Source organism: Pleuronectes platessa, chromosome 5, assembly GCF_947347685.1.
Source record: "Pleuronectes platessa chromosome 5, fPlePla1.1, whole genome shotgun sequence".
In the NCBI taxonomy this organism is placed as follows: Eukaryota; Metazoa; Chordata; class Actinopteri; order Pleuronectiformes; family Pleuronectidae; genus Pleuronectes; species Pleuronectes platessa.
Genome location: NC_070630.1, coordinates 16,818,547 through 16,830,537, shown reverse-complemented (window position 1 = coordinate 16,830,537; position 11,991 = coordinate 16,818,547). Strand labels below are relative to the sequence as shown.

The window sequence follows — 11,991 nt, the reverse complement described above, 5'->3', positions numbered from 1 at the left end:
TTTTATCATCAAAAGACAAATCCACAACCTGTCATTTATTTACAAAGTGATTCCCTTACAGTGTGTGTGTGTGTTTGTGTGTGTGAGAGTGTGTGTGTGTGTGTGTGCGTGTGCGTGTGTGTTTGTGTGTGTGTGTACAAGCAGATTTGTATGTGCCCTTGATTGCCTCTTTTTAGGCCATACAGGTTTTTGGAACATGACCTCATCAATACTGTCATGTTGCCATTAACTCTCATTAAGTAAGATACAGCCACAACATACCAATGCACACACAGAAACAAACACACACACACACACATATTCACAGTTTCTAATTAGTGTATAGCCATGTTACCTTAAGGCCACTACCCAAACCTAAATGATCAGTAGCTCTAGACCTTTCCAGAATGATTAGTGGCTCTACAGACACCGAACCACTGCAACGTTACCGTGGTTATTTTTGCAGTTCTTTGCGTCCGACTTGTCAGAGACAGCACTAAGAAAACACGACGCGGGAAAAGCTTCTTATACTTGCATCTCGCTGCGAACATGTAAACACAAACACAGCTTGGTGCGTTCGCCAACCAGCCCTCCATGACTCCTTCACGTCAGGTTTCTGACTCCGCGTAGGGAGAAAAACGGATTTCAGTCTCTTCGTCTTCTGCGTGACCCGTTGATTTAGGGCGCTCCTCTTCACTGATGCATTTTCTCAACTTGTCATCTCTGCCTCACAGTGAGGAGGAACTCTGGCTGTAGTTTCTGAGCGTCAGTCTGCTAAATCTGGGCGAAGGGGGAGAGGGGGGAGGATGGGAGGGGACTGGTGGGAGACAGAGGTCTGCCTCAGAGCCACGCGAGCTGCTGCTGCTGGACGCCAGAGAGTCACGGAACGGCGAAGGAGGAGTCAACGCGAAGAGCTCCTCCTCCAGCTCCGCCCTCCTAAGAGGGGAGCCGCTCAGGCAGCTAACCAGGCCGCCGCGCATAGGGGAGAGGGAGGGGGAAGCCTGGGGGTGAGGAGGCGGTAGTGGGTAAGGTGAATGAGGCATAGGGTGAGCGAGGCAGCCACCCCGGCCCCCCAGGCTGGACTCGACAGGTGGGAGGGGCTGGACATCAGCGTAGGTGGTGAGGGTCGGGGCCGCGTGCATTTCACGGGGTAACAGATAGGGGTCGGTGGGCTGAGGGGAAGGGGGAGTGTGCTTGTTTGTGTGTGAGTGAGTGGGAGAGGGGCAGAGCATCATGCTGTTGAGCTCGGTGATGTTGGCGGTGAAGCGGTTTACTACGCAGCTGATCTGATCCATCAGCGAGCTCTGGGCCACCCCCGGGTGATCGTCCACGATGATCAAACGGCCATCACTCCCAGTGACGACAGAGCAGCTGCTGATGGGACCGCAACTGCTGCCGCTGCCCCCGCTGCAGATGCTGCCCGGGTACGCTGGAATACCAGACATCTGAGGCTCCTCCCCTAAACCCGGCCCTAATCTCTGGCTGACCGTGCTGATCGGCGAGGGCGTCTGCGGCCGGTACGTGATCGAATAGCGCTCCTCTGCTTCCGACAGCTCGTACAGGGTCTTGTCCGGTCCGATGTCGTGATGGGAGGACATGGAGGACATGGAGGGGAGGGAGGGCAGGGGAACGTGCGGGGGAAGGTCGCCTCTTCCACAGTAGCGTTCCTCAGAGGTTTTGGAGAAGGGCTTGATGACGGCGGTCTGGTTGTTCTCCTTCCTCTTGATGTGGAAGGACAGCCGCTGCCACAGGTGGTTGCCACGCGAGCCGCTGCGCTCCGTCTGTGCCCAGGAGACTGATTTACCGTTGGAGCTGTTAAAACCGGAGGAAAATAGAAGAGAAGGTTGTTTTTAATGTTTGAAGGCAGATTCATCCCCTTCAGAAACAACCTTTTGGTCAGTTTGGAGTAATTGAATTGGTCTTTGCACAAAACAAACTACATTTCTGATGAAAGCTTAGGGCTGGTAATACTAGAGAAGCCAACCAGACTTTGGAAAAATGAAACTGACACAAGTCTATCCGGATAGTCCATTAGATTTATGATCCAAATCTGCAACAGAAAAAAAATACATGTAGCAAAAACATTACACCAACGGTTCCTGTTCTGTATTAGTTCCAACGTGTTCTCCTGGATGAGTAATGTAATTTAATAGAAATACACATCTTTAAATGGAGCCACTAATCGGTTGGACTTCATATGATGAGTAATTTCATCACAATTAATTTTCTGCTCTATTTTTTCCTCCGCCAGTTGGTTTTCCATTTTTCTTTGTCAGGTTCTCTCTCTATCTCTTCTGCTAACCATCTTTTTTTCCACTTTCCTCTTCACATCTCTCACAGCGCCCTGTCTCCTCTTATCCCTTTGTCAGGTTAATTAGTGTGATTAATCTATAGTGGAACTTCTGATTAAACCTCACATCGCCACGGCTTGGGCGCTAACTGAAATAACCCTGTAGACACAGACACTGCACACGTCTACACACACACACGTATCCATATGCTGCTGCATGTGTCGACTTGCACATGCACATGCACAGTGAAGTGATCCACTTGTTACATCCCATAGGAAGAGAAGGCTGTGGAGCGTGTAGGACCACTGCTACTGGGAGAACCACTTGTTGCACAGAACTTAATGGATCTATTTTACATCCAGCTCTGATGATGATGATTTTAATGACTGGTGAATAAATACCAATCACTCCTCTGCAGTTCAAACTTGCTCCAAACCGTCACTCAAACATTACTTCTTTTTTTTTTTAAGATGTCCTTGCTTTCCCACTTGTGGTCCAGCGGTTACACGTCTGTCTCACAATGACAGCATCTCAAACGCAACAGCTTCCAGCCCCGCACCGAGGAGATAGACAGCCCTGCCAATTACCAGCACCCACAGAGGAGGATAGGGCCAAAAGACACAGACGGAGGAGAGGAATGGAAGAAACAAAGATGGAAACACTCCTGACATGTCTCATAAGAGTGTGATTGAAATCTTGCTTGCCAAGCGGGCTGGGAGCTGGAGTAACCTGCTGACAGACGAAAATGACTTTTTTCCTCCCTTTTCATTCTGCGCAAGTGGCTGTGCGTCACTCCCTTTGTATCCTCTGATCGCTTCCTTGTCACAGTAGATGACTTCAGGATGGCCTTAAGCTGGGTGTGAAATACATTAGGTCTGTTCTTTCATACCACTCTTTAAGTGCTTTCCTCTTTCTTTTCCATCGCTTCTGGTCGTCGTCTGTCTCTCTCCATTCCCAACACCCATTTTGTCTCTCTCTCACTCCTCCCCTTATCCTGCCTTCCTCAGTTCATTCCCATCTCTCTCCTTTGCCACATTTCCATTAGGCCATTGTCTGCAGTTCATGTCAGGGTCAGAAGAACAGTCAGGCTGCTCAGAGGAGTTCAGAGAATCAATCTCTCTCTCTCTCTCTCTCTCTCTCTCTCTCTCTCTAACACACACACACACACACACCCCACAAATCGTCTCAGAGTGGGGCCATTACAGAAATGGTGCCTTCAGCTGTAACTGAAGTGTAACCTGACGTCACTAGTGTACAAACACACACACACACACACACACACACACACACACACACTTACCTGAGTGTCTCTCCAGTGGAGCCTCTGCGCTTCCACAGGTTAACCAGACTAGATGAACGGCTGGCAGCCGAGGAAGATTTGCCATCACCCACGTGCATGCGCACCACGGTGCTTGTGGTGAAGGCACTGCGCACGTTACGCTCCGGTTTGGCCAAAATGATGTACACCTGATTGAGAAATTAAAACACAAAAGGACCAGTTAATTTAGAGCAAACATAGAGCTCTAATAAACATACAATTCTCCAAAGAGGCGGCTGATTGTTTTTATTGATTGTTAAAATCAATAAAAAGTGGGAGAAACCATAACACAGGATAATATTTGAAATGGGTTTTTGACTTCAATGCAGGAAATTAGTTAGATTTAATTTCAGTTTATTAATTATTTATTCACAAACTCAACCTGAACCCTCATTTGTTGTTTACTGGGAGCTCTGCCAGTGCATTACAACTCTCCATGGTCACAAGCAAGACATATTTTAGTACATTATAGTCATGTTTAAGTTTTCACACATCAGAATATATTGTGCTGTATTGTGTCTAAAATAAGACTGGACAAAGTAATAATACAGTGAAATACAAGTGTTTCTTATTATTTTAAGAAATCTTCACTAGTAGTTAAACAAAGGTGACGGTATTCACATGAGTTAATGCTGCGTTCAAGACAACTCAGCTGTCAGATATTACGACTTAAAATTTCCGAATAACAAAGCGCTCCAATGCCCGATGATGACACGGCGTCAAACGTAAACAAGCATGGCTGAGCGTGAGAGGCTGATGTTTATTTGAAAGTACCCGAGCATGGACCCTCCAACACGCACCATGACTTAACCGACAAAAAGGGCCTCAGTAACACACAAAATACAGACAAACATTAACAAAAGATTCCAGACATGTGAAACCCAATGCTGCCTTTTATCTGACAGGTCCATGAGGTTCGACTCTAGAGAATACCTCCCTGCTCTCATAACCTAGACAACTACCAAGTACCAGAGCATGCAGCGAGTGGCTGTGTCAGCAGTGGGAGCTGAATGCTAATGTGCCATCGAGTATTGATGCTGCTGCCACGGTTATTTGAAGGCTCATATAACTCATGCAGTGATGAAGAATGATAGCAACCATTTACGTTTGAGGTTAATAAAATTCACAACTAATGGACATCTAACAAGTAGTGCCTGACCAAAATCCTTTTTTTAGGGGCTGAATCATGATATTGATAGCAGGGAGTAAAAAAACACAAAAAAATGTCAGATATATTGGATAATAAGTGCATTAAAAAACTTGATAGTTATAGTTATAGATAATAAGTCATTTCATTTCATTTTCACAGTTTTTAATGTGACTGAATCATGTGAAGATATATATAGAACAACCAGCCTTACCTTTGGTACAAACATGCAGCACAGAGCCACAGTGGCACTGAGGCTGACACTGAAGCACATGGTGATAATTTTGTAGTTGGACCCAAAGTAGATGGGTACAAAGGCCAGCCAGATGATGCAGGTGGTGTACATGGTGAAGGCAATGTACTTCGCCTCATTGAAATTAGCCGGGACGTTGCGGGTCTTGAGGAGAGAAAAGTGAGAGAGAGAGAAAAGAGACGAGTGAGATAAATATTCAATCATCTCAATACAGCCGCTGAAGATAAAACTGTGTTCGCTGCAAACCATTTGCCTTTGCATCACAGTTTGAAACATTATGTGAATCATGGGGTCGCAACCCCCCACCACCAGTTATATTGGTTTGTTCTGCCGCTATGTTTGTTATCACAGAAAATGTATTTGCTTGCAGTACAGTCCATTTCAGCTGCTGTCTCTTTTTACCACTCGGCTCTCACAGGCCACCGAGAATTAAACATTGACTTTTTTTTATGTGTTTGTCGCAGTAGAAATTTCATTTACTGCTGTTGAAAGGTTGTAGAGCAGCAATACATTACCAGTGGTTTCATCATTGCTTTTCTGTCGTGTGATGGTGTGCACTGTACAAATTGTAAAAAGAGACACATGTGGACATGTTCACAGACTTAATAACCTATGGTTCTAACTTCAGCTTTAAAGCCCCCACTCATTGTCAGTATGTCTTATCCTGTGAAGATTTAGGATTTCCATTTTTTTCAGCATATTCACTATTGTAATTCCGAACTGTAATGTTGTTATTACAGTTACAATTACAATTACTTAGAAGCACTTGCGATAGTACCTTGAAGGCATAGAAGGTGCAGCTGAGGATGAGCAGGCCATTGTATCCCAGCGGCGTCACCACACCTATGTTGGTGGTGTTGCAAATGAGGTTGACCTGGTGGATGCTGGGGTAGTCATGAATCACCTGAAGAGAAACAGGAGGGAACATGGCATCACAAATTAGAGAACCAGAAAAGGCATTTGTTTCAACAACCAGCCCAAAACTTTACATCTACTGGCAAAGAACTAAAAGTAAAGTACTGCAGCAGAACTGCAAACAGTACAACGCCTGACAACATTCTCATTAATTGACTGTAAGTGTCAAATAGTCTTAAGAACAATGATACAGAAGAAGATCTATTCCTTTTTTATGTACACACACACACACACACACACACACACACACACACACACACACACACACACACACTTAGGATACCTCAGGTGGCTCCATGAGGAAGAGAGCCACGATGATGCCCAGCTGCAGCAGGATGAGGAGGAAGGCAATGATGAGCTGAGCGCAGGCCGACATGAAGCGAGGTTTCTTGGTGCAGATCTTTTTCTTGCTGCCCGCCAGGATCCGGGCGATGCGGTTTGTCTGTGGTCAGATAACAAACAATGTCAGGGTATTTTCATTAACTACATACTGAACACAGTGGACCTCCTACTTGGGCCATTATTTGTGGGAAAGAAAGAATAAAGCCACACAGGAGTCAAAATGTAGTGATATAAATGGAGGGAAATTTATTTTGTTTAAGCTAATGTTATAAGTTAATGTAACATTGTTACAAATGCTCATTGCCAAAATCCCAGTGTAGGAATGCCCTATAACCTGACTTCTGATGTTATGTTTCCCATACCCTCTCACTGTAATTTTTAAAAATGGATTATATTCTGAAGTATCACTTCACTCTCGCCATCTTTCTCATTCAGTCGCACAGCCCTGCTTCCCCCCACAGATGTGTCCTTTACCCCTGAACCTCTCACAGTTGCCGCAGCCTTTACCTCACATTCATTTTGCAAAATGCTTAATTCCGTCCTCACCTTAGTGACGAGTGCAGAGTAGCTCATGGCAGGGGACAGGCCGATTCCCAGTCGTTGGAGGTAGCAGTGGATAATGTGGGGTTTTGCTATGAGGCAGAAGGTGCACAGGTAACCCAGGCAGATCCCTGCCAGTATTATGTAACACAGCTCCCGACTGGAAGATTTCACCACCGGGGTGTCCCGAAATCTAAATACAGATATGTTCATTCACTTATGTGCACAAATATGGAAAATGAAGACATACTGTGTAGTGTACAGAGAAGGATTTAAACACACAAAGGAAACACAGACTAAACAGTAGAAATGTGCAAAGTAGATATTCAAATGTTTATTTCTGTCCATTGTAATAATTATCTATCGTTTTCCTCAGTGTTTATGTGACTGAGATTAGAGATTGGTTACCTGATGAAGACGGCAGTGACAAAGAATGTGAACATTAGACCGAGGCAGGCGAAGACCAAAGCAGCTATTGGCTCAGGGTCTCCCCACCGCAGGTACTCAACTGGGATCGGGTCACAGCCTGGAGAAAAAGGGATGGATTTCATGAAACAAAAAAAGAACCAAGAGCTTCTACCTCAGCCCGGGAGGTTATGTTTTCTCTCCTCTTTGCTTCTTTTTGTTTTTCAAGGGCACATGGGACATGGACGAGGAATGAACCCATTCAGTTTTGGACAAGGAATTGTCCCACTTTCTTTCACAATGTGAGATAAAGCATTTTTTTGACATTTTCACCAATTTCCCGAGGAATAATGTATGGATCTTGATCAGGCATCTTTAAGGGGCCAATTCCAAGTGTTTGGTGAAGATCCCCAAAAAAATTCAGATCTAGTGGATTTCAATGTGGTTCTATTATGGGGTTAGGCTTTTTTTCAGCCAACAAACACTACCACCATTGTTTGCTGAGATGCGTGGGAAGGTCAGCAACTGAACAATACAGTGAAAACTTGAGGTAAGACATTCCCCAGTCAACATTCAACACTGTATTGATATAATTATCTCTCTTTCCATTGGTTTCTGTTAGCATCAAGCTTTCACCCACAACTGCTCAGGTGAGACATCAGTGTGCAGCAAACTGTACAGGTCAGGGGTAGAGGAAAAGCCTCAACAGTTAACTGCCTGAAGCCTGAAGCCTCTGTCACACACACGCAAATGACGAAGCCACTCAGCGGATGTGTTTCGCCCTAAATGTTTTTATTCACCTCCTCAACCTTCCTGATTGGAAGTGATCGGAGGGGTGAAGGTACCGCCACTGTTACATTCGGGTATTTGTGACCGAGCCTAAAGACGTCACCTGATCCTTTGCTGCGGGTCAGCAAAGGAGTTAAACGTGATTAGAAAACATGGGTAAAATGGAATTAGTGTGTGTAATTTGTTTTATTTTCCATCAATCTGTATGAAATCCATTAATTAAACATATCCAGACACTAATAAAATATTATACGGATTACTCCACAGGGCTCCTTCATTATCCACCGCTGCTCACCTGCTATCTGCTGTTTTGAAACTTGCTTTTCTCCCTGTATTACACATTTCTCTTCTGTCCACCCGCTCTTCTCCTCTCCCTCCATCTGTGCCTCCCCTTCATCCTCTCTGCTCATGTCATTCAACCTTGATCCCCTTCCTGTCGCTCATTTCTCTTTTCTGGAGTATTCATCCATCACTCTGTTCCCATCGTTCCCCACATCTCTCCTCATCCTCACTCCTCCCACCTTTCTCCCTAATTCTCACCTTCCACCTTACTCCCTCCATCTCTGTCTTCCTCGTAGGCCTGGAGCTAAAGACCCATTAATTAAAGGGACAGTTTTAATTATGATCGGTCTTAACACTGGCTGAAATTATCCAGCTGGATGGTCTGGACGTACAAGAACAGCCGGGGCCCATGTAGACTAAAACCTCACGTCACTCCACATCTTCTTTTCTCTCTCTGTCTCTCAGACACATACACACACACACACACACATACACACCTGGTTGTATCGTACTGGAAATCGCAGAGCGAAGATAAGACAGAACAGTCATTAAACAGACCTAAGTAATTTAATGATGTCTTCTCAACACAGTCGTTAACTCTATTAAATCAGAGATCGGTTGGGTCCAGGGGCATCAACAACAGTCTAATTGCTGAAGAAGAACCATGGGGATGGTAACAATCAGGAACATAAACTGAGTCGGGAGGAAACTTTTGGTTGAGGATGCAGCTCATGTCCCAGAAAAGCTCCTAATGCAGTTTGAGTTAAAGCTGAATAACTTAATATAAATCATGATTAAAAACAGAATATCAGACATAAAAGGCTGCAGCTTTCCCGTCTCGCCAGGTGTCCCCTGTCTACTGGTGAGGACCATCCACCTGCAGAAAAGTGAGAACCTGCAGAGAAATGAATCCTGCCCACATAAATCTAAGTGTTGGGGCCGAAAATCCCAGATCAGTGTTTTTCTCATGGGTGTGCATCCACTACCTCTGGATATTAAATCTTAATTAGTTCACAGAAGCTGCAGGAAACCATGTCGTGTATGACCCCGGGCCATACTGGTGTGTCGGGGGGAGGGGGACGGTTCTGAGGGTTTGAGTCAATATAAAGTTTTGAGGCAAACTCCTTTAAACACTCTCAGGCTCAGACTTGTGGAACTTTACTCATCAGTGGAGAGGCTCAAATCCCAGAGCTAATCCTCCCTTTTTACGTTTTCCTGCTCCTCTCCCTGGTCACTGCCTCTCCCACAGCCTCTATTAATCTCCATCTCTCCTCCTCTCCCCCTCCCTATCAAACTCACTCTCACCATCTCTTCATGTTTCAAAGTCAATTCTCTCTCACAGTCTTTTTTTCTTGTTGTTTTGCTCTAAAGCCGTCACCCTAAACTCTCCTATTGCTTTCTATCCTTTTTCACACCCACTTTACCTTTGGTCCCTGCCAGCTGAGACCTCGCGCTATTCCCTCTGCCCCTTTATCTCTCCCCCACTTTCTCTCCTTTCTTTATGACCTGAGGATAGATCAAAATCTCTGCCAGAGGAGCAGGGCAAGCAGTTTGTTTACACCTCATTATTACTGTTTCCATATAACCCCCCCGCTGGGCGACACGCAGCATTTATTGATGAAATGAGTCATGTACTCGCACAGATGTGACACACAAAAAAAAGTTAGTAACCCCCGACACTCTTTCTATCTTCTTCCTCCCCTCGTTTTTCAGTATCCACTTTCTATGTCATTTTCTCTCTGGTTCACTCCGTGTTTTAGGCGCAGGACGCTTCTGTCTCTGGCAGAGATGCTCAATCTGAATTTCAACAGGGCTCGGTTCATGTTTTAATCATCGAGCATGCTGAGGAGCTAGCAAAGCATTGTAATGAGCAGCTGAAAAGCACACAGGAAACCAGCTGCTGAGGACGCAGTGGAGGGTAAATACGTTTTCATTGCAACTGAGATGCATTTGCATTGAACGCTACTCATGAGAAGGAGGATGAGGAGAGGATGAGGAGATGAAATAGGAGAGGAGAGGAGAGGAGAGGAGAGGAGACAGTCGGTTCTTCTCTCTGTTTCTCTAATGTAACTTGTGCAGGACTTATTGTATCATAGTAATACAAATGCTGCAATAGCACATTGTATCAGAGAAAACACAACTATTTAATTCCACAAACACACACAGGTTTGTGCAGCTATTCTTATTATGACTTTGTATTGACTTCCATTCATTGTGGACAGTCTAATCGAAAAACTTAGCACTAACCTTAACCAGGACCATTTCATACCTAACCCTTACCTTAACCTACCCTGAATTTGCATCTTACCACTAGCATTAACCAGAAGCTCAGAAATTAAGTTGTGCCTTATTAGGACCAAGTTTTGATCCACATGAGGTCTACTGGTCCTGACTAGGTCAGTGTTAATGCTGGAAAAGGTCCTCACACACACACAAGCACGTCTCCATGACTTCAGAGGACATTACATTGGCTTACATTGATTTCCTGAGGACTTACTCTCATCTTAAATTAAACCTAAGCTTAAAAAAAATGACTTTGCCTTAATTCATATTTAAGGACGCTTAAATATTTAATAGTTAACATAGCAAAACACTGCTACCTCCCTGATATTAGAAGGTTTTATGCAGGATCATAGTTAGTTTGTTCCATGAGCTCACTGTCATGCTTCTGTTCATGTTGTGTTGAATTGACTGAGACTTCAGGTTAAAAATAAACCCACAGACACGCAGACACTGACCTGTGAGGTCAAAGGTCGGCCACGAGCCCAGCTCACAGGCTCGACAGGTGTACTCGTCGAACACAAACTCGTTTTCTTTGCAGGGAGTGCACGTCCAGCAGCAGCTCACCTCCCCTTTACGGATCACCTAGAAGGGGCAGAGTGTGCATCGTGAATGTTTGCCTGTACCTTCCAGTACCAGTGAGCTGGATTATTTATCAGTGTCAGCTCAGCTCGACCAGCCACTGTGTCCAAATGGAGCTTTTCTTTTATGAAGCTACAGTGGTAGAATGAAAAAATTCCTTATGAACCAATATTGATAAGAATTCGACTGGCCTATAAGAAACTGCGTCATGTACACTTATTACCACTGCTTTCTGTTTTCCAGGTCAGGGTGCTGGACTCACTATATAAACAATACTTTTAAAATGATAACTTATTACAGAATAGACACTCTATTATACAGCAGGTACAAATAAATTATATCTGTATAAGTTGTATTTACCTTAATCTGTGCTTTGTCACAGGGTTCACTGCAGACTGACTTGATGATGGCCTCTTTGTTGGGCCAGATTTCATCATGGTCTATCTTCAAGCCGCGGTTGTCCCAGCTGCCAACATTAATGTAGTCGTAGTAGTCCTTCCCCATCTTTTTAAAGTTCATTATCTCATACCTGTACAGAGAACCAGCATATATGAAAACATGCAACACAAAACCCCTTAAAAAGGAGAGGATGTAATTTCTGTCCAGTTCTAGCACCCACCTGCCGGGCGAGTCTCCATTCGCATCGAATAGGATTCCCTCCCCTGACACTCCGGTGAAGTTAGTTTTCATCAGGAAGTCCAGCAGTGTGGCACCATCTATAGGTCGCATGGCATCACATAGGCCCTTAAAATACATGGACAGGCCTGTCATGTAAAACAAATATGTCCTGATCCACATGTTCAGGTTAGAATCTGTGTGTGCACACAAGTAACCTTTAATGGTGGTCAGTGGTCTTTCATGATAAAAC

General features: G+C 44.7%; 1 protein-coding gene across 1 annotated transcript in view; it reads right to left on the bottom strand.

Annotated features, from left to right (window-relative positions):
- Positions 1-707: 707 nt before the first annotated feature.
- grm5b (glutamate receptor, metabotropic 5b) overlaps positions 708-11,991 on the bottom strand; it is a 51,672-nt gene continuing 40,388 nt past the window's right edge. Inside the window, exons 9-18 of the mRNA XM_053423024.1 lie at positions 11,743-11,867; positions 11,484-11,652; positions 11,000-11,126; positions 7,194-7,311; positions 6,792-6,978; positions 6,187-6,345; positions 5,767-5,892; positions 4,950-5,132; positions 3,571-3,737; positions 708-1,791 (exon numbers count right to left, since the gene is read on the bottom strand). Of these exons, the coding sequence (XP_053278999.1) occupies positions 708-1,791; positions 3,571-3,737; positions 4,950-5,132; positions 5,767-5,892; positions 6,187-6,345; positions 6,792-6,978; positions 7,194-7,311; positions 11,000-11,126; positions 11,484-11,652; positions 11,743-11,867 (2,445 nt within the window). The remainder of the gene's footprint in view (positions 1,792-3,570; positions 3,738-4,949; positions 5,133-5,766; positions 5,893-6,186; positions 6,346-6,791; positions 6,979-7,193; positions 7,312-10,999; positions 11,127-11,483; positions 11,653-11,742; positions 11,868-11,991) is intronic.